The 25,299-nt window shown below is 49.2% G+C and overlaps 1 protein-coding gene and 2 non-coding genes across 3 annotated transcripts; all 3 read right to left on the bottom strand.

Moving 5' to 3' along the window:
* Positions 1-755: 755 nt before the first annotated feature.
* Positions 756-24,905, bottom strand: LOC149442082 (importin-7; the record flags this gene model as incomplete). The annotated part of the gene is made up of 14 exons (XM_089656537.1): positions 756-2,232; positions 3,829-3,945; positions 5,065-5,268; positions 7,221-7,426; positions 9,269-9,489; positions 9,661-9,756; positions 10,863-10,960; positions 12,906-13,031; positions 13,765-13,831; positions 16,603-16,731; positions 18,628-18,788; positions 20,231-20,396; positions 23,110-23,199; positions 24,789-24,905. Coding segments are annotated over 14 exons (1,890 nt in total), but the record flags the coding sequence as incomplete, so codon positions are not given.
* On the bottom strand, positions 16,880-17,063 carry LOC149442084 (small nucleolar RNA SNORA23). Its single transcript, XR_016307235.1, has one exon. It is a non-coding gene; the product is annotated as a small nucleolar RNA SNORA23 (small nucleolar RNA).
* Positions 21,881-22,061, bottom strand: LOC149442083 (small nucleolar RNA SNORA23). The gene has a single exon (XR_016307234.1). It is a non-coding gene; the product is annotated as a small nucleolar RNA SNORA23 (small nucleolar RNA).
* Positions 24,906-25,299: the final 394 nt, after the last annotated feature.

Below are 25,299 nucleotides of genomic sequence, written 5' to 3'. Positions count from 1 at the left end.
TGGCAGTTTCCAAAATCAAAAAATGTCGTAAAAGGACACAAATTTGATGACCTTCCAGACATCCAGCACAGCAAAGACACCGCATGGCGTTCCAGAAAATGAATTCCAGGAAAGTTGCCGGCTGTGGCACCGAGAAGTGTGTCACTTGACAAGGGGGCTACCTTGAAGGTGACAGCGGCTATGATATACGCAAGCAAACGGGTTTTTGGTCAGCCCATTCCAGGAATTTATTTGTCACACCAACCCTTTCCATTTGCAGTTTATGCCTTCGTTTTGGACCCAATGATCCTATCATGGAGTCTCAGTGGTGGTGGGAGGGCCAGCAGGGTGCTGACCATAGCTCCCCCCCCCCCCCCCCCAAGAAAAAGAAAATCACAGCATGCTGCTGCAGTAATCCTCTTCACAGCCCTCAGTCCTGATGCAACCAGTGGGTGGGCTCTTGGGAGGAGTTATGCAAATTTCAAATGCTTTGACAGGTGGGCGTTGTTGTATTTGCATGCATGGCACCCTAAGTAATGTTAGGTCTCCATAAATTCAACAACTGAAATCCAAGGGTTGAATGGGGTGTGGCCAGAGACAAGAACCACAGCTGATGCTGGACACCCTCCATCCAGGAAAGGAGGCGGAGCTCTAACTTGTTGCAGCTTCTGCCACACATTGTTAGACACTCACAGTGTGCAGTGATTTCAGTACAGGAGGAGGAGCCTGTTTAACCGCAAGGCTGAAGTTAAGCTGTAACGCAGGCAGACGCAAAGTAGAAAGGAATGTTTTATTTGCCAATTCATAATTATTATTTATTTTATTTTTTTTTTTTTAGCTGGGCATTTCCAAAAAGCCAAGAAATTAGTCAAAGTCAGCAAATTAGCCAAATTCACCTTTTTTTTTTTCTCTTTAATAGATTGCATGTATAGATGTTCCATCCACAAAACTTCACACTCGTTAAGAGTTACACCTTCATCTCCTATTATTTTGTTTTTTTGTACATGCGTCAGCAGATAAACCAGGATTTTATCTCAGCGCTTACATGACTTACTTTGTATCCAAATCGAACTCGTACATTTAGAGAAGTCAGGAGGGGGGGAAAAAAACAAAACAAAACAAAAAAAAAAAGGACACAGAGGGTGTTGCCAATTGTAGCAGCAATGAATTATTACTTAACCTTAATTTTTTTTTTTTTCGGTTTGTGGTTTTTTTTTTTGTTTTTTTTTTTTACAGATCCAGATTCAAGTCACGACCAGGAAGTGACTTTCCCCCCCCCCACGAAAGTCACCAGTTACAAAACAAAAAAAAAATTGACCGTCAAGTTTTACCCCTTTTGACTTGAAGCTGTCCCTAAATTCAATCCCTTTTTTTTTCTGTATAATATATAAACAGCAGAGACGCGGCCAATTTGTACACAGGGTGAGCAGGATTAACTTTCCATATAAAAGTGCTGTCATGTACATCGTAAGTCGTTGGTGTAGTGCTACAAGTGTTCAGACATTCAGGAACAGTCAAGTCAATCCGGGATCAGGAAGAGCCTAACCTAAGGCTACAATTCATTTGCCTCCATTGGGGTTTGTTGTGGGTTTTTGTTGTGTTTTTTTAATGTTTACAATAAAAGACCGAACACCAATCTGAGGCAAAAACAGAAATGTGTTAGAAGCTATTACACTAAAACTGGTGACGTAAAATGGAAATTGGCCCTCATGAGTGCTGAATGATTAAATAGTCCCCTGTTTGCCCCCCCCCGCACATGGTCTCTCTTTCCCCCTCCCCTTGCAAAAGAGGGAAAAATATTTTATTTTTTTTTTTTTCTTTTTACAAATACAAAGCTGCCTCGGTGACATGACCCCCTCCGGTTTTCAGATCTCAGCGTGTTCTGGAAATTGAGCTCTTATTTTTGGAAGAAAAAACTTTTTTTTAAAAAAAAAAAGAGGAAACAAAATTCAGAAACCCCTCTGTTTGCTGTCCCAGGGCCGGGTGTTTCATGACGCGCTCTCCCAAAAAAAAAAAAATTCCAGATTTCCAATGGATGTCAAAGAGTTCAGGATTGGGCGACGACGGAGAGCGTGAACCGGTTCTGGAACCGCTACTGGGAGGAACACAAGCTTCTTCACTACAATCAGTCACACGTTAGCAGGAAGAGGAAAGCGACAGCTCAATTCATGCCGGGCCCGCCAAAATTGAAGGAACTTGGCACAACTGGAGCGTTGAATTTGTAGCCTCCGTGTTTCTCGATCATTTTGGATTCTGTGAAGAAGGAGAAACTGATTAACATTGGAGCCAAACAAAAAAACCGGATTCCCCTGCGGATGTTAGTTAGGAGAACAACCAGCCTGGACTTGGGTTGCACAAATTTGTTTGAAACCATTGGTTGGTTCTGGAAGTTGAAGAAAACACCAACAACTCAATTCTAAGGGCCATAAAATGGACTGGATACATCTGGGGTAAGTTTGGGCGTCGGTCAAGGAGTGCCTTTGACCGATTGAACAAGGCTAAAGCTAATTTCCAAAATACAGCCCTTCTGGACAGATACCACCAAGCTTCTAATTCACGCCCTTGTTATCCCTCACCTCAACTTTTGCACCTTCTCATTGGCTTATCTTTATACAGACTACCTCCCCCCATAATCATGAAAACTGCCAGACATACACCCCATGTCCACCACCCCTCTCTGCCAATTCAGCCCCGAGCTCCACATCCAACCACATCTCAAAACCACCACCACCCAGTCTTCTTCGTTCCTCAGAACTCCCATTCTCATCTCCTGCTCCAATGTTCTCCTCCAGAGCCTCTGCCATCCTCTGGAACTCACCCCTGCCCCGATCTGTGCAGAGCCTCTGGAATTCCCTCCTGCCCCAATCTGTGCAGAGCCTCTGCCGTTCTCTGGAACTGCCCCATGCCCCAATCAAATCATAACCTCTCCCATCCTAAAACTCCCCCCTACCCCAGTGTGGAACCCATCCATACCCCACTTTCTCCAGATCTGCTCACAGGATAGGAGAGGCTCTGCGCAGACTGGGGTAGGGGTGAGTTCCAGAGGCTCTTATCTGTGAAACATCCTCTACCAGTCTACCCCAATCAGTCCAGAACCTCTGCCCATCCTCTGGAACTCCCTACCCCAGTCTGTCCAATCCACTACTGTGTCTGCCTTTAGGTGATCCCTGAAAACTGACCTATTCAGAAAAGCCTATCCTGCCTCTAGTTAGCAGCTAGAACTTTCTACATCATGTCCCTCCCCTTTTCAAATTGGCATCACAAGCGCGGGGCCCCCTCCTAACCCGCTTGGCATCACAAGCGCGGGGCCCCCTCCTAACCCGCTTGGCATCACAAGCGGGGGGCCCCCTCCTAACCCGCTTGGCATCACAAGCGGGGCCCCCTCCTAACCCGCTTGGCATCACAAGCGGGGCCCCCTCCTAACCCGCTTGGCATCACAAGCGGGGCCCCCTCCTAACCCGCTTGGCATCACAAGCGGGGCCCCCTCCTAACCCGCTTGGCATCACACTGAAAATTACAATGTACAGGAAAGACAGTATATTGAAAAGGACTGCACAATATAAAAAAAAAGCAATAATTAATCAATAAAATCATACAAAATAAAAAAACAACAACGATAATAATGCTTTATTATATTTTTTATTATAATTAGAATTTTTTGGGGTTCTGGGAATAAATTATTTTGAGTACAGGTAGAAGGATCACTCAAGGCTCTCACTGTATCTGTGGCTGAAAGTTGAAGCTTTAATGTCTTGACTATTATTTTTTGCGGCGCTCTTCCCCGGCTGACACCCAAAGCCAGTGTGAACTAGGATCAGGCGGAATAAAATGTTACTGTACTGCATTTACCGTGAGCTGCTCGCCTCTGATCTGCCAGCGTGACGATGTCTTGTAATTGTTTTCCTTGCTCTTCGCTGAGTCCTTGAGTAAGCGTTTGATACCAGCCAGGATCCTGTCCTTGCAGCTCTACAATAAAAACCACAAAAACATCTATATACTCAAGCGTCAATTAAAAAGGAAAGCATGTGCTAAAAAGGCAAACATGAGCTGCTCCTCCATGAACAACGCATGCGACGTTCCCACTGTACCATCGGACACAGATAAAAGCATTTTTGTTTTTTTAAAATCACACGGTGGCCGCGGGGCCCCGTTATAGCTCACGTGCGGGGGAGACGTGTATACGTTCACTGCTGCGCACGAACACCGGTGGACAGGGGTGCTTAAAATATTTTATTTCTTTACCCTGTCCTTTAATTTTTTCTTATTAAATCACTTTTACTCCCAGCACAAGAAATATAAACATCCCTTGTGAGAGACATCAGCCATGATGAGTCCTCTTTATGGAGAAAAAAAAAAAAAAAAGATATCTGCCTTACAGAAAAAAAAAAAAAAAAAAAGGGGGATTACATTTGCCAGAACTAGGAGTGACGTCATGACGCTTCTGGCCTCCCATGACCATAGAAATAGCCGGGAACCATCCGCAGCTCTAAGATAACCACCTGATCAGATAGCAGGCTTTAGACCTCACGGGAGAGCCTGGAAAGGCGCCGGGAGGCATCATCCCGAAATCTCCACTTCAACTCCAGGACGTCATGACGTCCTATGGACAGGAATTGGTTAAATACTGCAATGCACTATGCCCAAGCCCCTCCTCCAGCCTCTGCCATACGTCATTTCTGTGCCTCCAGGGAACCGGCAGGTCTCCACTTTTTGAGTAAAGTTCCACTTTAATGATTATATGTCTGTTAATTTTATTTTATATTGCTTTTGTCCTTTCTTCCCTTCTAAGTGAAGTAGTAGATGTACTCATTTATACTTCATCTTTTTGGTACAAAAATAAAAAAAAAAGGTAAAATCACAACTTTACAGGAAATGTTATAAAAAGTGCAGTCAGAAGGAAAACACACCAAACAATAAAAAAAAACAAAAAAAAACACACCAAACAATAAAAAAAAACAAAAAAAAAAAAACACACCAAACAAAAAAAAAAAAACACACCAAACAAAAAAAAACAAAAAAAAAAAAAAAACACACCAAACAAAAAAAACACACCAAACAAAAAAAAAAAAAACACACAACACTTACTCTGAAATATAGCTTTAAATATTTGATATTCGTCTACGGGGTTATCCTCGTCATCGATCAGAGTCGTATAACCTTCTAGTGCCGTTTCCTCCGCATCATCTTCCTCCCAATCTTCGTCATCGCCGTCCTCTCCGGCTTGTTTCGCCAACATTTCCAGATATTCCTGTCCCTCCTCATCGATGTCATCTTCATCGCTGCCCAGCTCTGCAGAGAACATTCAAGGATTAACCACTTGCCAACCGGGCTACAGCCGAATGACGGTTACAGAGCGGTTGTCCAGTTCTGGGAGGGCGTCACATGGCGTCCTCCCAGAACACGCCATCCTCCGTCGATCTCCGTGTATTATGGACACAGCTGATCACGTGAGGTGGTAAAAAGCCAAATCACAGCGGCCTTTTATCACATGATCAGCCAGGCCCAATGACAGCAGATGACCGGTAAATTCAGTTGCCGGCGGCACTTTCCTCATGCGGTCACATCGTGAGGACTGTCGATAACTGGCATTTGTCAGAGGGCGGATCGGCACTGATGATCAGGGCCCAGCAGGGCTGCCTATAATTACCTGTTTTTTTCTTCAGAGCAAAACATTTGCAAAAAGAAACAAAGTTTTATTTTTTGCACTATAAACACTCAGCGGAGAGTAAATACAACCAAAATCAAACTATTTGTGTGAAAAAAAAAAAAAGATACAAATTTCATATGGGTACAGTGTTGCATGACCGCGCAACTGTCATCCAAAAAGTGTGACAGCGCTGAAAGCGGAAAATTGGCCTGGACAGGGAGGGGGTGAAAGTGTCCGGTAGGCGAGGGGTTAACCCCAAAGGTGCTCATCACAGCCTTTATATTGCCTGGACAGTAGGAGGCGCCCTTCCTAGGAGGCATCCATAAGAAAAAAAAAAAAAAAAACTTACCTTTGATCCACATTTAATGCCCCTTTAATACCCCAGCTTGGCCCGAATGAACTACTTATTGTACCAAAAAGATGCTTGCCAGACCATTCCATGTGGCCCTTGCACCTCTCCTGCAGCTGTGGCCCCGCCCCCTCGTCTCCACCCCCCACCTTATCTCAGCAGTTGGCATCAGAGGATGACAGAACTCAGCTTCTCTGTGCGGCTCCAGACAGGTTAGTCTCTGTACTGCGCCCCCCACACAGGCCCCGGCCGCCACCCCCACACAGGCCCCGGCCGCCACCCCCACACAGGCCCCGGCCGCCACCCCCACACAGGCCCCGGCCGCCACCCCCACACAGGCCCCGGCCGCCACCCCCACACAGGCCCCGGCCGCCACCCCCACACAGGCCCCGGCAGCCACCCCCACACAGGCCCCGGCAGCCACCCCCACACAGGCCCCGGCAGCCACCCCCACACAGGCCCCGGCAGCCACCCCCACACAGGCCCCGGCAGCCACCCCCACACAGGCCCCGGCAGCCACCCCCACACAGGCCCCGGCAGCCACCCCCACACAGGCCCCGGCAGCCACCCCCACACAGGCCCCGGCAGCCACCCCCACACAGGCCCCGGCAGCCACCCCCACACAGGCCCCGGCAGCCACCCCCACACAGGCCCCGGCAGCCACCCCCACACAGGCCCCGGCAGCCACCCCCACACAGGCCCCGGCAGCCACCCCCACACAGGCCCCGGCAGCCACCCCCACACAGGCCCCGGCAGCCACCCCCACACAGGCCCCGGCAGCCACCCCCACACAGGCCCCGGCAGCCACCCCCACACAGGCCCCGGCAGCCACCCCCACACAGGCCCCGGCAGCCACCCCCACACAGGCCCCGGCAGCCATCCTCTGGTCCTCCTCCAGACACTGCACTTTCTGCTTCTCTGCTCCACCCTCAGCCTATTCCTGGTAGCAGCACAAGTTAAGAGGGATGCACTGCGAAGCAACGGAGGGTGGGGGACGACTCTTGACTTCGTATGGTGGGGTGGGGCTTTGGGGTGCTCTGGACATCTAGTCTTACAGATCCAATCAGCTGATGGAACCAAAGTGCAGATGCGGCCAACGATGAAAGCGAGTACAACAACCCCGCCCTAGGGTAAGACTACAGAACACCTCCCCCTCCGATCTAGTCAACAGAGATCACTAGGGGAGAGAAAAAAAAAAAGTAAACCATCACTGAAGCCCTGGAATATCTAAACAGACGCACTTACCGGCTTCATCGTCGTCCTCTCCATCCTCGTCATCATCGCTGTCGTTCTCTTGCTCTGCATGGCAGGCGTATGCTCTCTTCAGACCGTTGAATAAGAGGATGAAGGCGGGCAGGATCTGCGTGGAGACTTCGCCCAGGATCTGCGGCCTCTGATCGAGTTCTATCAGGGCGCACAGGCCGAGGACGCAGATTTTCCGATCGTGTAACCTAGATGAGCGCCAAAAAAAGAAAAAAAAATTGGTCATCAAAACGTTGGCTTTGACAACCTAAAAGTCACTTGGAAATCAGAGATGAGAACCAATCAATGTTCTACATTGCCAGTTTCATGCGTTAAGTGAGAAGCTTCAGTGAACCATGAAATCTATTGACCACAAACTGCCAATTTCTACGGCCATTTCTACAGACCGGCCTCTATACTGGGGGCCTGCTCTGTAGCGGCCATTATACTGGTGTTACCCCCAACCTCCAGGCCGAGGGCCCAGTGCCAGGCTGCAGTCTTCTTCCTGCCAGGCCATGATAGCGGTCAAATACTGAGAGCTAAAAAATCCAAAAATATCAATTTTAAAGTGATTTTATTTTGTACACCATTAGTTAATATTTGGTATATATTGTATTTTGTCATTCATTTTTGTTTTGATGTATTATATCATTGTGATGTCTCTGCAGTAATCCAGTCAGCGGTCCGTTCTTTTGGTTCACTTTTAATAAAATCGGCCGATTTTCACTTTGTTAGTGGGGTCAATGGCACCAACTGATTTTCGTGGTTCCTTCCCTTTTCCGTGATCGGGCATGTTGGAAAATTTGTAAAAAACGAACGATTTTCGACTCAATGATAGTCAAATCGTACGATCGTTTTTTCCCAAAAAGAATATGCGCATGAGCCGTGACCTGGAAGAAACAGAAGTTTCGTCTGTTATACGGGGTGAACTTTAGGACTTGGTCAGCTGATTTTCGAAGTCATTGATGGCGATTACCGAGCGAACAATTTCGATTTTCGGACGGAAAATCGCTCGGCAATCGAACCATGTATGGCCTGCATTAGCATGACCAATCCTGTAAAACACAATCCCAGTAGACACGCAGACTTCTCCAGATGTGGCGAGAACTTGACACTTCGGAGCTCAAAAATGGGAGGGGCAGGCGGCGCCAGACCGGGAGGGGCAGGCGGCGCCAGACCGGGAGGGGCAGGCGGCGCCAGACCGGGAGGGGCAGGCGGCGCCAGACCGGGAGGGGCAGGCGGCGCCAGACCGGGAGGGGCAGGCGGCGCCAGACCGGGAGGGGCAGGCGGCGCCAGACCGGGAGGGGCAGGCGGCGCCAGACCGGGAGGGGCAGGCGGCGCCAGACCGGGAGGGGCAGGCGGCGCCAGACCGGGAGGGGCAGGCGGCGCCAGACCGGGAGGGGCAGGCGGCGCCAGACCGGGAGGGGCAGGCGGCGCCAGACCGGGAGGGGCAGGCGGCGCCAGACCGGGAGGGGCAGGCGGCGCCAGACCGGGAGGGGCAGGCGGCGCCAGACCGGGAGGGGCAGGCGGCGCCAGACCGGGAGGGGCAGGCGGCGCCAGACCGGGAGGGGCAGGCGGCGCCAGACCGGGAGGGGCAGGCGGCGCCAGACCGGGAGGGGCAGGCGGCGCCAGACCGGGAGGGGCAGGCGGCGCCAGACCGGGAGGGGCAGGCGGCGCCAGACCGGGAGGGGCAGGCGGCGCCAGACCGGGAGGGGCAGGCGGCGCCAGACCGGGAGGGGCAGGCGGCGCCAGACCGGGAGGGGCAGGCGGCGCCAGACCGGGAGGGGCAGGCGGCGCCAGACCGGGAGGGGCAGGCGGCGCCAGACCGGGAGGGGCAGGCGGCGCCAGACCGGGAGGGGCAGGCGGCGCCAGACCGGGAGGGGCAGGCGGCGCCAGACCGGGAGGGGCAGGCGGCGCCAGACCGGGAGGGGCAGGCGGCGCCAGACCGGGAGGGGCAGGCGGCGCCAGACCGGGAGGGGCAGGCGGCGCCAGACCTCCTCAAAATTGGGGAAATTCAATGCTATAAAACACAGCCAGATGTCTCCACTCACCCTAGGAAGCAGTCCACGTCATTCAGCCACTGTTTGATGAAATGACTGGTGACCGGCTCCACCGTGTTGGGGAAACGAAGGTTCTCCAGGGTGTTGAGAAGCAGCGGAGGGCTGTAGTACAACGCAGCTATGGAGACCTGCAGGCACATCGTCCTAAGCTCACTGGTCTTCACCTCCCGAGTCAGCCTCTCCAGGGCGGCTTCCACAAACAATGGTATGACCTGGCGGAAGTGAAAATTCAGCATATGAATCTAAAGACTGATGTCACAGCTGTATAACCACAATTTAAAAAAAATAAATAAATAAAAATAATAGGGCATCCAAGAGGCGCATGACGATGAAGAATCCAGAGTCCACAGAACCACTTTAATGGACTGACCCAAACATCTCACCTGGTCAATTCCACGCCCTTTACACTGTAAGATGACGACTTCTAGAAGTTTAGCTGCGTGACATTCAGCATCCTCCCCCGCCACTCCCGTCAGGACCTAAAAAAAAAAAAAAAAAAAAAAGAACAAAAAAAAAAAGTGTGTTATATAATGGATTTATGGGTCACCTGTGTCTGCTTGACCAGAACCAGATCAGGAGCAACGCAGATAAAACAATCCGCCATCATCTGGCTAATCAACTTCTAGTAAGAGCTAGCCCAATCTAAAATGTATTTTGTGGAAGGGATGATGATGATAGATGATGGATGATGATGATGATGGATGATGATGAGATCCCAATCCAGGAACAAACTGCTGAATTACAGTATATTTAATGCGGGACTGAAGGGGACACATCATTCAGAGCCCTTATCCCCGGGGGAGGTGACCAGACCCCAGCATTTCCAATTGTGCTGGAAAGTAATCTAGTTAAAAGACGGCAAATGTTTTAACATACTAAGGTTTTAAAGGAGTATATTTGTATAACTTGTTTATCTGAAAAATTAATTATGCTGGGAGTGTTCTAAAATACAAGAGTATTGGGGGAAATGGTAAGCTTGATTCAGAAACTGACAGAGGTTGATATTCTAGTAGACCCAGAGATTTGCCTTTTTCATAGTACTGAGCTTTCAGTTAAAAAAATACAAAGAATCTGGTTTATTGTACTATTTGAATGCAGCAAAAGGGACGGATACAAGTATTGTGTCGAAAAAAAAAAAAAAAAGTGGGTGGATCAAATACGTAAATTGGAGGAACTTCATCATTGGAATGAAGATAAGATGGAGAGTCACCATACAAGATGGAACAAATGGGAGGAATTCAAAAAGTCAAGGCCAGCCTTCGAGGTTATGGGGGATTAACAGAATAATATGGAAACAAATTTTGTTCTTTTATAGGGATTACGATCAACAGAAATGAACAGGGAAAAGGAACGAGCAGAAGGGGGTTTGGGATTGGATGGGGAGGAGGAGGGATGAAACGATAAAGGTTTTGATAATATGCTAAGGTTTTAATGAGTATGTTTGTATAACTTGTTTATCTAAATTTGAAAGAAAGAAAGAAAGAGAGAAAGAAAGAAAGAGAGAAAGAAAGAAAGAAAGAGAGAAAGAAAGAAAGAAAGAAAGAAAGAAAGAAAGAAAGAAAGAAAGAAAGAAGACTGCAAATACCTTTTTACACATACTGTAGATCATCTCCAGATACTTGGTGTCAGACAGAAGGGTGTCAGTGTCCACCGTGACATAATTGTGCAGGAGAGGCATCATGTCTGGAAAGAAGAGGAGGTTCCGGTAAGCAGCACTAAATTGACATATTAAGACTCCTAATGTGTCAACTAGAAGCCACAGAGCAACCACAAATGAAGACCACATAGCCCGGCTACAGACATTCCAGGTATTGACAGCCGCTAAACGTGCCATAAAGGCTTTGGGAAAAATTCCTCACTGACCTCTGTAGCTGTAGACACTGTGAAGTAGTTCATCCTCAAAGTCCAGAAAAGAGGCACTTAAGGTCCTTGTCTAAGGTCAGCTCCGTTCACCCTGCCCCACTCCATCCCCCCCAGCAGTGTCTTTGCAACTCACCCTGTTCAGATGGACACAAAGGGATTTACAAAACCTGATTCACTCAGAATTTTGTGCCCTTCTGCGTGGATTCCAATCAGCTTACAGATCTTAGTGCTAAATCTTATAGTGTTACTGAACCCCAACAGTACAATCAATCTGTAGATGCAGTAAAGCGTGCTTGTTATACTCACTGTGGAACCTAAGGGGTTAATCCGCATTGTGTAAAAAGTCTGTTTGATCCTGTCTTCTCTGCCCCTCCTCTTGTTCAAATACCCACGACTGAACCGTGCCCTTCTGTACATGCTCTGTTTGGTGTGTATTGCTAGAGGGGTTTTTTTTCCCTCTTGGGAAAGTGCATGTGATCAGCACAGGGCCAATCAGCACTGTGCAGACAGTCAGGGGATTTCCATCCTCCTAGAGAAAACTTCTATAAGCTTTACCAGTGCTCCGCTGAAGTCCCAAGACTGCTATATACTGCTGATAAGGAAAGGTTTAGCCGTTTATATTTACTAAAATAATTGCATTTTCATGCTGTGTGTACTGTGGGAGAGCGGCCATAGCGAAGGCGCCGGGGAGAGCGGCCATAGCGAAGGCGCCGGGGAGAGCGGCCATAGCGAAGGCGCCGGGGAGAGCGGCCATAGCGAAGGCGCCGGGGAGAGCGGCCATAGCGAAGGCGCCGGGGAGAGCGGCCATAGCGAAGGCGCCGGGGAGAGCGGCCATAGCGAAGGCGCCGGGGAGAGCGGCCATAGCGAAGGCGCCGGGGAGAGCGGCCATAGCGAAGGCGCCGGGGAGAGCGGCCATAGCGAAGGCGCCGGGGAGAGCGGCCATAGCGAAGGCGCCGGGGAGAGCGGCCATAGCGAAGGCGCCGGGGAGAGCGGCCATAGCGAAGGCGCCGGGGAGAGCGGCCATAGCGAAGGCGCCGGGGAGAGCGGCCATAGCGAAGGCGCCGGGGAGAGCGGCCATAGCGAAGGCGCCGGGGAGAGCGGCCATAGCGAAGGCGCCGGGGAGAGCGGCCATAGCGAAGGCGCCGGGGAGAGCGGCCATAGCGAAGGCGCCGGGGAGAGCGGCCATAGCGAAGGCGCCGGGGAGAGCGGCCATAGCGAAGGCGCCGGGGAGAGCGGCCATAGCGAAGGCGCCGGGGAGAGCGGCCATAGCGAAGGCGCCGGGGAGAGCGGCCATAGCGAAGGCGCCGGGGAGAGCGGCCATAGCGAAGGCGCCGGGGAGAGCGGCCATAGCGAAGGCGCCGGGGAGAGCGGCCATAGCGAAGGCGCCGGGGAGAGCGGCCATAGCGAAGGCGCCGGGTTCCTGCCACTCTCTCTCCTACCACTGAGAATATGGTGCATCTGCCTCCATAGTATATGTCCTCACTGTCTGCTGCAGGAAATCTCCCAGCACTGCTCCTGTGTGAAGTACAACAAGCCGGGGTTCATACAGGAGCAGTGGGGAAACAGTATGCGGTTCCTGCCCAAATCTCATGCGATTCTTTTCGGTGCAATTTAAGTCTATTAACATCCGCAAACCGCACTGCAAAGTATCGATGAGTACTTGACCGAACGTATCAGCACTCACTCACCAAAACTGTATGGGTGCATCCCTACCTCGTACATAGAGAAGCAGGGCAGTGCCAAGCTAATGACATCATCTGCTCACCTGTGAAATAATCAAAGCCATCCTGCTGGAAAACCTCAAACACCAGAGACAAGAGCTGCCACATCTGGGCCGAAACTTGCTGGCAGGTGAGACTGTGCGCCAGGGAGAAGATTTCTTCGTAAAACTCTGCAGACAGGTGGAGAGACGTCAGAAGAAATCGTCATCATTGCTGCGAATTGAAGAAATGTCCACCTACAGAACCATCTCGCCACCCCCACCTTCAAACCTGCCCTCCATACAAAACCTACACCGCCCACTCTCCGCCCCCACCAAAGATGGCGCCCACTCTCCGCCCCCACCAAAGATGGCGCCCACTCTCCGCCCCCACCAAAGATGGCGCCCACTCTCCGCCCCCACCAAAGATGGCGCCCACTCTCCGCCCCCACCAAAGATGGCGCCCACTCTCCGCCCCCACCAAAGATGGCGCCCACTCTCCGCCCCCACCAAAGATGGCGCCCACTCTCCGCCCCCACCAAAGATGGCGCCCACTCTCCGCCCCCACCAAAGATGGCGCCCACTCTCCGCCCCCACCAAAGATGGCGCCCACTCTCCGCCCCCACCAAAGAAGCGCCCACTCTCCGCCCCCACCAAAGAAGCGCCCACTCTCCGGCCCCACCAAAGAAGCGCCCACTCTCCGGCCCCACCAGTTACCTGCTGAACCACACCCAGGAGCCACCCTTTCACCCCATCAACCATGTCCTCCAGCCCATCGCCCCCGCACAAAATAGAATCCTCTTGGCCTCCTCAAAACTTTTTGGAGTAGCCACAAGAACCTAGAACTAACCTTTGCCAGAAAAAGCTCTGCCCAGAGCAGCTCCAACCTATCACCTAGCCATCTAAAAATCACCCCCGCACTCACCTAGAACATGTTGCTGTAGGACCGTTCCGATGACCTGCAGGCAGATTCCTTCCAGCTGTTGAGTGATCTGTATAAAAACATCACAAGGTCTATATATTATCTATGAAAAATTAACACAAAATGGCTTTTTTCTTGACACAGCCGCTACAAGGTCTTTATGAAATTCAGTTTTTGCACCAAAATCATGAAATGCATTTCACTACGGAGAGTGCAGGATCATCCATACTGGAGGAGATCATATTAGTATGGCGGATCCTGTGTTCCTTCATGGTTTAATGTGACATCTCCCCCACAATGGATGATCCTGAATTCCTACATATTATGTGACTCCATATTGAAATCTCTAGTATGGAGGATCCTGTGTTCCTTCATGGTATAGAGATTTTAATATGGAGTCATATAATATGTAGGAATTCAGAATCATCCATTGTGGGGGAGATGTCACATACTATGGAGGAATGCAGGATCAGCCATTGGGCTAGGTTAAACATTGGAGAATTGTCATGCGATTTGTATGCAGTTCAAAATGCATCCATGTGAACCAAACCGGCTTTCTATGGGGCAGATTCACATATGGTCCGGGCCAGCCGCAGTCTGGCTCAGAGAAGTGTTAAACATTGTAAATTCACGCTTAGTGCAGTTTCATTCATTGGTTCAATTTAAAGTAATAAAAAAAAAAAAATGCAAGGAAACTGTACCTGGACATACACTATATTGCCAAAAGTATTGTCCCTGCCCTTCCAATCATGTGATTCAGGTGTCCCAATCATGTGATTCAGGTGTCCCAATCATGTGATTCAGGTGTCCCAATCATGTGATTCAGGTGTCCCAATCATGTGATTCAGGTGTCCCAATCATGTGATTCAGGTGTCCCAATCATGTGATTCAGGTGTCCCAATCATGTGATTCAGGTGTCCCAATCATGTGATTCAGGTGTCCCAATCATGTGATTCAGGTGTCCCAATCATGTGATTCAGGTGTCCCAATCATGTGATTCAGGTGTCCCAATCATGTGATTCAGGTGTCCCAATCATGTGATTCAGGTGTCCCAATCATGTGATTCAGGTGTCCCAATCATGTGATTCAGGTGTCCCAATCATGTGATTCAGGTGTCCCAATCATGTGATTCAGGTGTCCCAATCCCCTCCCAATCATGTGATCCAGGTGTTCCAATCCCCTCCATGGACACAGGTGTATACAATCAAGCCCCTAGGCATGCAGACGGCTTCTACAAACATTGGTGAAAGAATGGGTCGCTCTCAGGAGCTCAGTGACTCCAAGCGTGGTCCCGTGATAGGTGGCCACCTGGGCAATAAGTCCATCCGTGACATTTCCTGGCTACTAAATATTCCACGCTCAACTGTTAGTGGGATTATAACAAAGTGGAAGCAACTGGGAACACCAGCAACTCAGCCACCAAGTGGTAGGCCACGTCACATGACAGGGCGGGGTCAGCGCATGCTGAAGCACACAAGTCACCGTCTGCAGAGTCAATAGCTAAAGACCCCCAAACTTGGTGTGGCCTTCAGATGAGCCCAACAACAGTGTGTAGAGAGCTTCATGGAATGGGTTTCCATGGCCGAGCAGCTGCATCCAAACCTTCCATCACCAAGTGCAATGCAAAGCGTCGGATGCCGTGGTGTAAAGCACGCCGCCACTGGACTCTAGAGCAGAGATGTGTTCTCTGGAGGGACCAATCACGCTTCTGCCTGGCAATCCGATGGACGTGTCTGGGTTTGGCGGTGGCCAGGAGAACGGTACTTACCTGACTGCATTGTGCCAAGTGTAAAGTTTGGTGGAGGGTGGATTATAGGGGGGGGGGGGTTTCAGGGGTTGGGATTGACCCTAGTTCCAGTGAAAGGAACTCTTCAGGCCACATTTTGGACAATTTCATGCTCCCAACTTTGTGGGAGGAGTTTGGGGATGGCCCCTTCCTGTTCCAACATGACTGCCCACCAGTGCACAAAGCAAGGTCCATAAAGACATGGAGGAGCCAGTTTGGGGTGGAGGAACTTGACTGTCCTGCACAGAGTCCTGACCTCAACCCCATAGAACACCTTTGGGATGAATTAGAGCGGAGACTGCGAGCCAGGCCTCCTCCCCCGACATCAGTGCCTGACCTGACAATTGTGCTTCTGGAAGAATGGTCCAACCTTCCCATAGACACCCTCCTAAACCTTGTGGACGGCCTTCCCAGAAGAGTTGAAGCTGTTATAGCTGCAAAGGGCGGGGACAACTCAATATTGAACCCTACGGACTAAGACTGGGAGACCATTAAAGGTCATGTGCGTGGAAAGGGTGGGGCCAACTCAATATTGAACCCTACGGACTAAGACTGGGGGGCCATTAAAGGTCATGTGTGTGGAAAGGTCAGCAATACTTTTGGCAATATAGTGTATGTGAACCAAGCGTAATGGAGAGGAGGACCTCATCATACTGTGAGGGGAATTCAGGATCATCCACAATGGAGGGGAGGACCTCACATACTGTGTGGATGATCCTGCATTCCCCTGAATGGAGAGGAGGACCTCACATCATACTGTATGATGAAGGATCATCCACAATGGAGAGGAGGACCTCACATCATACTGTATGATGAAGGATCATCCACAATGGAGGGGAGGACCTCACATCATACTGTACGATTAAGGATCACCCACAATGGAGGGGAGGACCTCGCATCATACTTTACGATTAAGGATCACCCACAATGGAGGGGAGGACCTCGCATCATACTGTACGATGAAGGATCATCCACAATGGAGGGGAGGACCTCACATCATACTGTACGATGAAGGATCATCCACAATGGAGGGGATGACGTCACACCGCTCTCACCTCTTTATGATCCTCTACCACACTGAGTAACGTATCTATAGTATTGAGGATTCCCATTGCCGTCACCGCTTTGTCATCGCTGCCCTCTTCATCTGAACCCGCCTGAATGACTTGATTAAACGTCATCGCCTGGAAAAAGAAAAATGCAAATTAAATGCTGAACACAGACAGCCCTCGATGCTGCCAACACAGAGATCGAACATTTCTGTGACAGGAAGTGCTGAAGTTCCATTCCAGCTCTGTAGATCCAAACCGCAAACTGAGCGCCCAAGGAATCAAATGTGTGAGAATTTGGAGGCTGGCCAGCGGTGGAAGCGTCCAAACAGACGGCACTAGACCAGTACTATGATCTCACGGTTATCTCCGGCTGCAGGATTTAGTGTGAGCGGAGCGGGGAGGTAGCAGCACGCCAACACCCCGGCTCCACCAGACACAGACTGACACTGCGCACACTGCACTGCCGCCGAAAATGCACAAAGGACCAGTCCGGGGATAGCATCACATAGGTGAATTGAAACACGGGTTTAGAGGAGAGACACTTACTTTTCCCCATTTGGTGCGTTTATAAAAACAGACATGTGCCCCGGTTATACTTGCTACACCAGTGATCCTGTGCGCCTCAAATTCCCAGAATTCTCAGCTCCAGGTCTCTGCAATAGCGTCTCAACCTTTGGGAACCGACTCCATTACGGTCCATCCCCACCAGCCAAATATACTAGATACATGCACCGGAGCTTCCTTCGATGCATTTCATCCTCTAGTGGGCGTGACCATAATTTATGAAACGCGTAGAACGGAGGAAAGATGGGCATCGGTAGGAGGAGCTCAGGCAGTTAACGTGACATCTCAAACAATTGTGTGAAGGATAGCGAAGATCCTTCTGAAGTGTATTGGCCCGGTACTGGTTTATCCTGAGCTGGAGAGAAAACCAGATACTTCTAGGTACGGGAAAGAAGGTCACCTGATTCCACCAACAATGAGTCAATGTGTGCAAGTAGTGCTGCTCCAAGCTGGAGGTGCAGCGCCCTGCTGGTGGCTCAGGATTACCGGCGTGAAAAAGTGACTCGTCCAATGAGAAGTCTACATTAAAAACAAGAAACCGCTGCATACCTAAGCAGACCCTAGTAATGATGGTGGCCGAAATGTTTTCGCCCGAAAACGCCCCTTTCAGCTGTTGGCCGAAATGGAAAAAAAAGCACCAATACAGGTGCAGAAAAAAAAAAAAAAAAAAAAAACCCCACACAAAAAAAAAAAAACCCGCCCCTCACCGCTGTCTGCCCGCCATCCCTCGCTGCTCGGTAGTTCTCAGCCTTACCTGAGAAACCAATTGATCCTGGCACTGGGCATAGAGATGAGTGAAGGAAAGATGGCCGCCACTCACCTCTATGCCCTTGGAGGACCGGAACGATGTCACTTCCCGCTCCGGCCATTTTTTTTATTATAAAAGTACTAGATCAATGCTTTACATTGCAGAGGAGAAATGTGGGGTCTCACCCATGGAGATTTTAAGCAGTTTCACGCCATTGCACGAGCGTGCGCAATTGTAAAGCGTGACATGTTGGGTATCTATTTACTTAACGTAACATCCGCTTTCATATTTCACACACACACAAAAAAAAAAAAAAAAAGATTTTTTTTAATCAGTATTCTTTTTCCAAAATAATATATATTCACTTTTAAAACCTGTGCATTTCAGTTTTCGGCCAAGTGCATTTTAAATTTTTGGTTTCGGTACCAGAATTTTCATTTTAGTGCACCACTAGTGTGCATGTGAACAGGGGCGGACTGACAACTCATGGGGCCCCCGGGCAATAGGGGATCACAGGGCCCCTGTGTTCTTGCCCAATCTCAAAAAAGCCCAAAAAAAAAAAACAAAAAAAAAAAAAAAAAAAAACACACCGCATCCATTTAATCTGGCTTGGGGCAAAACTCAACATGGTAATACTTACACTGAACTGGTCCCATTCACGTCAAAAACAAAAATCCCATTACACACAGCACTGCAATACAGCGTTCTCAACTCACTAAATGCTGCGTCATTTCCACCGCGATGGGCGTGACCTCCTCGCTGTATTCACAGATCATCTTCTGAATCACGTTGGTGAGGTCGTCATTTTCTGTCTCCCTGATTATATGCAGCAAAGCCTGCATGACCGGCCGGATGAAGGGCGCTATGTACTCCTTGGCTGAAAAATGGGACAAAAAGCAAAAAAACAAAAAAAAAAAGGACACGGATTTAAAACTATGCAGTAGAAAATTAAAAGCGGAGTTCCAGTCACAATTTAAAAAAATAAATAAAAGTCAGCAGCTACAAAAACTGTAGCTGATGACTAAAAAAACAAAAAACAAAAAAAAACAAAACAACCAGCCACTCACCTGTCCCTCGGTCCTGCAGTGTCCTCCGCACAGCCCGTTTCACCAGCAGTCTGGTGTTCCAAGTGCCGGCATCCTCAGTGTGGGCAGCCGGCTTGGACAGCTTGCGGCTTGACAGCTGGGTTCCCGTTGCGCATGCACGAGTAGCGCTGCGCTTCCCGAATGGCCCCGTAGTCTTCTGGGAATGGTCACACGTCTCAGAAGACTATGGGGAGGGAGGGTAGGACAACATCTTCCACTTCTGATCGGCTAGGCGATCGCAACGAAAATGGGAGCAGGTACCTGTCAGTTTCAGGTACCCGCTCCCCCCCCCCCCCACAAGGTGCCAATCCTTAATGGGGAGCAGTCTTTAACTACTTCAAGTCCGGACACTTTTACCCCCCCTTCTTGTCCAGGCCAAATTTTCAGCGCTATCACACTTTGAATGACAATTGCACGGTCATGCAACACCATAAGCATATTAATTTTTTTGGCATTTTTTTGAGATAGATTAAAAAAAAAAAAAAAAAAAAAACCACACAACTTTATTTTGGTGGTATTTATTCACCACTGGGATTTTTATTTTTTTTATGCTATATAAAATGAAAAAGTTAAAAAAATTTAGAAAAAAGTGTTTTATAAAACTTTTCAAATCAATCTTTCATTAATCTTAGGCAAAATGTAGTTATTTTTAGAAGAAAAAAAAAAAAAAAAAAAAAAAAAACACACACCACACACAAAATTAGTTAAGCAAAAATTATAATTTTGGTAAATTTTTTTACGTTATTTTATTTTTTATACTATTTGTTTTTTTTAACATACTGTCACCCTAGCAGTACAGTGTCACCGTAGAACTTGTGGGGGGTGAAGATTTATTTCTCAATGTCTCTCAAGTGTTTCAGTCAAAACACCCTTTAATAATCATGCACAAAAACCTCAAGGCACCCGATTCTAAAATGTATTAAAAAAAAAAACAAAAAAAAAAAAACCAGTGCAGCAGAATCCCCACACATAGGACATCCAACGTCAGCTATGCAGAGCCATAGAAAGCAGTGTGCAGGAGCCGACGGGAGAAATCTGTATTGTTTACATACAGGTCTCTCCCCTGGAGATACACAGCAATCACCGGCCAGGACGTGGTGCTTGACAGCTGAAGCTGCGAATGGCGTGCACCCCCTAGCCAGAACTGCAAAATCACACACGCGTGCGATTTTGCACACACGTACCACCCTGTAGCAGTATTCCTGCTATAGGGCGGCCCAAAAATGGTTAATACCTTTTTCCTGGTTGCTGATTAGGACCTGGAGCGCGATGGCAGCTTCCACTTTCACTGGCATCTCCCGGTCATCAATGAGACACCTCCGGGTCAGCTCCAAGGCTGTCTGCAGGTTCTGGTCAATCTTGAACTTCACTTCACAGAAGTAGTGAAGGACCCAGCAGGCCTGCGAAAGGAACAGAGGCCAAGTATTAAAATGGCTGGACGAGGACAGAGAACAGGTCTTGGCTGAAGCAAAGTGTTTACAAATGTCGTGATTTCAGAGACGACCCTTGTGATGACCCAAAGACCCCATATAGATGTTGGTAATATACAGATGGGCTTTGTGATGACCCATAGACCCCATATAGATGTTGGTAATACACAGATGTGCTGTGTGATGACCCATAGACCCCATATAGATGTTGGTAATACACATGTGGGCTGTGATGACCCATAGACCCCATATAGATGTTGGGTTACACAGATGGGCTGTGTGATGACCCATAGACCCCATATAGATGTTGGTAATACACATGTGGGCTTTGTGATGACCCATAGACCCCATATAAATGTTGGTAATATACAGATGGGCTTTGTGATGACCCATAGACCCCATATAGATGTTGGTAATACACAGATGGGCTTTGTGATGACCCATAGACCCCATATAGATGTTGGGGTTACACATGTGGGCTTTGTGATGACCCATAGACCCCATATAGATGTTGGTAATATACAGATGGGCTGTGTGATGACCCATAGACCCCATATAGATGTTGGTAATACACATGTGGGCTTTGTGATGACCCACAGACCCCATGTAGATGTTGGTAATACACAGATGGGCTTTGTGATGACCCATAGACCCCATATAGATGTTGGGGTTACACATGTGGGCTTTGTGATGACCCATAGACCCCATATAGATGTTGGTAATACACATGTGGGCTTTGTGATGACCCACAGACCCCATGTAGATGTTGGTAATACACAGATGGGCTTTGTGATGACCCATAGACCCCATATAGATGTTGGGGTTACACATGTGGGCTTTGTGATGACCCATAGACCCCATATAGATGTTGGTAATACACATGTGGGCTTTGTGATGACCCATAGACCCCATATAGATGTTGGTAATATACAGATGGGCTTTGTGATGACCCATAGACCCCATATAGATGTTGGTAATATACAGATGGGCTGTGTGATGACCCATAGACCCCATATAGATGTTGGGGTTACACATGTGGGCTTTGTGATGACCCACAGACCCCATATAGATGTTGGTAATATACAGATGGGCTTTGTGATGACCCATAGACCCCATATAGATGTTGGGTTACACAGATGGGCTTTGTGATGACCCATAGACCCCATGTAGATGTTGGTAATATACAGATGGGCTTTGTGATGACCCATAGACCCCATGTAGATGTTGGTAATACACAGATGGGCTTTGTGATGACCCATAGACCCCATATAGATGTTGGTAATATACAGATGGGCTGTGTGATGACCCATAGACCCCATATAGATGTTGGGTTACACAGATGGGCTTTGTGATGACCCATAGACCCCAAATAGATGTTGGTAATATACAGATGGGCTTTGTGATGACCCATAGACCCCATATAGATGTTGGTAATACACAGATATGGGAAAAACAGATGTGTGAGAGTTTGGAGGCTGGCCAGCGGTTGGGGTGTCCAGCAGACGTCACTAGACCAGTACTATGATCTCACATTTATCTCTGGCAGCGGGATTTGTGTGAGAGGAGCAGAGAGCCAGCAGCACACCGACACACTGCTCCCCCAGACACAGACTGGCACTGTGCACACGGCACCGCCGCCACATTCAGCAGACACCAACATACGTGTTTTTCATAGGTTGCAGTTCCATTACACCCAGTGCCGCAAGTCTTCACTCTCCTTGGTTACGCCTGCACATCTGAGCTCAACAGACTCCTATGGGTGAAGTGGTATGAGGCCAGAGATGGTCCCATAGAAGTCTATGGAGAAAAGGCACAGGCAGGACAGTGAAGATATGAGGTGCTGGATGAAAACAGACAGCAGAACCATGGCCATCAACCGGAGGAAAGTATTTATCTGCAGGAGGGTGGGGATAGGTTAGGTCAGGGAAGAGGGCAAAAACATAACACCCCTTCCTCTCAGCAGATACCAGGCTTCATATATTTTACTCCCCCCCCATGTCATATGAAGCACAGGACCTATTTTGATCTTGTGAGCGGAAACAGGCCCTGACATAACCTCTGTACCATGCGCTAGATTATTATATTTCAGTTGCTTCTATACGCAGCGCTTTACATATATATTGTACATTCACATCAGTCCCCGCCCCCGAGGAGCGTACAATCTAAGGTCCCTAACTCACATACAAGGGCCAATTTAGACGGGAGCCAATTAACCTCCCAGCATGTCTTTGGAGTGTGGGAGGAAACCCACGCAGGCACAGGGAGAACATGCAAAACTAGAACCAGCGATTTGTGATGAGATGCTTCTCATTTTTAATGCTGGCTGAAAATTTCTACAAAAGAAAAAAAAAAAAAAAAAGGCCCAGATTTGGGTTGAGATCCAATCAGAAAACAGGAGGAATTTGAAAATAAAAGAACCAATAAACTAGCTTTTAGTCAGTGTGATGGTACAGCTCTATAGAAAACAAAAAAATAAATAAATAACAAAACAAAAAACCCAAAAACACCAAAAACAAAAAAAACAGACAGTCAATAGGAAGGCTTGTCTGAAGGATACAATTACAATATTCTACAAATCCTGTAAATGAACGCCGTAGAGAATATCTTACAATCCAAACACAGTGAAATTCTATTAAAGGCTTGCGGTGTGCCCCTAGGCATAGGGAAAGGACAGAATTATTACCCGGGCTCGCATGTAGCCCAGCTCGCTGCTGAAGAGAGGAAAGACGTGATTCTGCAGCATGAACTCCATCTGGTCTTTGTAGATCTTTTTCTGTTGAAATAAAAATAGACAAGTTCTAAAAATCACAAAGTTTTTTCCTGGAAAGATAAGGATCCTTCCTGTAAGAATTACGTGAAACGTACGCCTACACCCCCGAGCAACCACCCCCTCCATGCCTGTCACAGCCGAATCTAAAGCAGCAGCACAAATACTGCGCACGCCACCAATAACTGGTGTTAAAGGATGAGCTCACTTTAACCTCTTCCCAACCGCGCTATAGCAGAAGAACGGCTACAGCGCGGTTGTCTGGTTCTGGGACGACGTCCATTGACGTCACTCCAGAACACGCCGCCCCTGCGCACCCCAGCGGCACGTACCCGATGCCGCCGGTGATCGCTGTGTCCTACGAACACAGCTGATTAAGGGACACGGTAAACAGCCAATCACGGCGGCCTTTGGCCGCGTGATCAGCTGCGTTCAATGACAGAGCAGATCACCAGTAAATGCAGTTGACGGTTCTGGGCTGCACTTTCCCCACCCTGTCAGAGCGTTAGGAAAGTACTGCAGAGAACCGGCACTGGCGATCAGTGCCCTGATAATCAGTGGCCACCAGCGCCCCGCCCCCACCCGTTGGCCACCAGCGCCCAGCCCCCACCCGTTGGCCACCAGCGCCCAGCCCCCACCCGTTGGCCACCAGCGCCCAGCCCCCACCCGTTGGCCACCAGCGCCCAGCCCCCACCCGTTGGCCACCAGCGCCCAGCCCCCACCCGTTGGCCACCAGCGCCCAGCCCCCACCCGTTGGCCACCAGCGCCCAGCCCCCACCCGTTGGCCACCAGCGCCCAGCCCCCACCCGTTGGCCACCAGCGCCCAGCCCCCACCCGTTGGCCACCAGCGCCCAGCCCCCACCCGTTGGCCACCAGCGCCCAGCCCCCACCCGTTGGCCACCAGCGCCCAGCCCCCACCCGTTGGCCACCAGCGCCCAGCCCCCACCCGTTGGCCACCAGCGCCCAGCCCCCACCCGTTGGCCACCAGCGCCCAGCCCCCACCTGTGCAGCTTCATCATTACACATCAGTGGAGAAAAAAAAAAAAAAAAAAGTTACCAGTTTGCAAAATTTTATAATAGAAAGACTTCTAGTTTGTTTTTTTTTGCGCAAAAAAAAAAAAAAAAAACCCATACCAGCAGCTAATACCACCAAAAGAAAGCTATATTTGTGTGAAAAAAAATTATAATTTCAAATGGGTACAGTGTTGCATGACCGCACAATTGTTATTAAAAAGTGCAACAGCAATGAAAGCTGAAAATGGGCCTGGGCAGGAAGAGGGTGAGCGTGCCCAGTAGGCGAGGGGTTAAAAGATGGGGGGTTTGGAGGAAAAATACTTTTTTTGTAGGTAAATATGCATTTAATTTTTCTTAGGGGCCGGCAGAGCATTGCACCCTTGGATGAGCAGGCCGCGGGTGCAATGTCAGGCTCCTGCAGCCTGTCAGTACAGTGGCCTGTCCAGGAAGACCAATGAACTACAAGAGTGCTCACCAGCGCCCTCCCAGTTCAATGAGAACTACAATCCTGTCACTGCGCCGGCAGACTTCAGGAGGCGGTCCCTGCAGGCGCTCTGATCCAAGCCCCGCATCGGACATACCTTCAGTAAAATCTCTGCTAAGGAGCCGATCATGTGGAGGGCGCCATCTTTCTTGCGGGGATCTGCAGCCGGTTCCGTTAAAATCTGGTAACAAAATCCCATCGTTTTCTGCAACACCTGAGAAGACAAATCCGGAGAGATCATCAACCTCGCTAAAAAAACACAGAAGTCCAACACGCAACACGCTAAGCAGGCGTGAATTTTAGTCTGACTGCAGGAAGAGTTACAGATCCTTTCCGTGTACAGGGAATCATTTCTATGGGTCACAAATAGACAGAACAAAAACCCCACAAACCACAATCCCCCCCCCCCCCTTTTTTTTTTTACAAACTTTTTTTTCTCGCTTTGAGTTAGAGATACAATGTATCTCTCCTCCATTCATAGAAAAAAAACAAAAAAACAAGGGGGCCGGGCTATACAGTGACTGATCACTGTGATAGCCAATCAGAGGCAATCACAGCGATCATGTGACCCAGAATCGAGAGTCCCGGGTCCCAATAGTTAGAACGGG

Source organism: Staurois parvus, unplaced genomic scaffold, assembly GCF_062004578.1.
Source record: "Staurois parvus isolate SC_StPar_1 unplaced genomic scaffold, SC_StPar_1.0 ptg000914l, whole genome shotgun sequence".
Taxonomy (NCBI): Eukaryota; Metazoa; Chordata; class Amphibia; order Anura; family Ranidae; genus Staurois; species Staurois parvus.
This window is presented reverse-complemented; position numbering and strand designations above follow the sequence as displayed.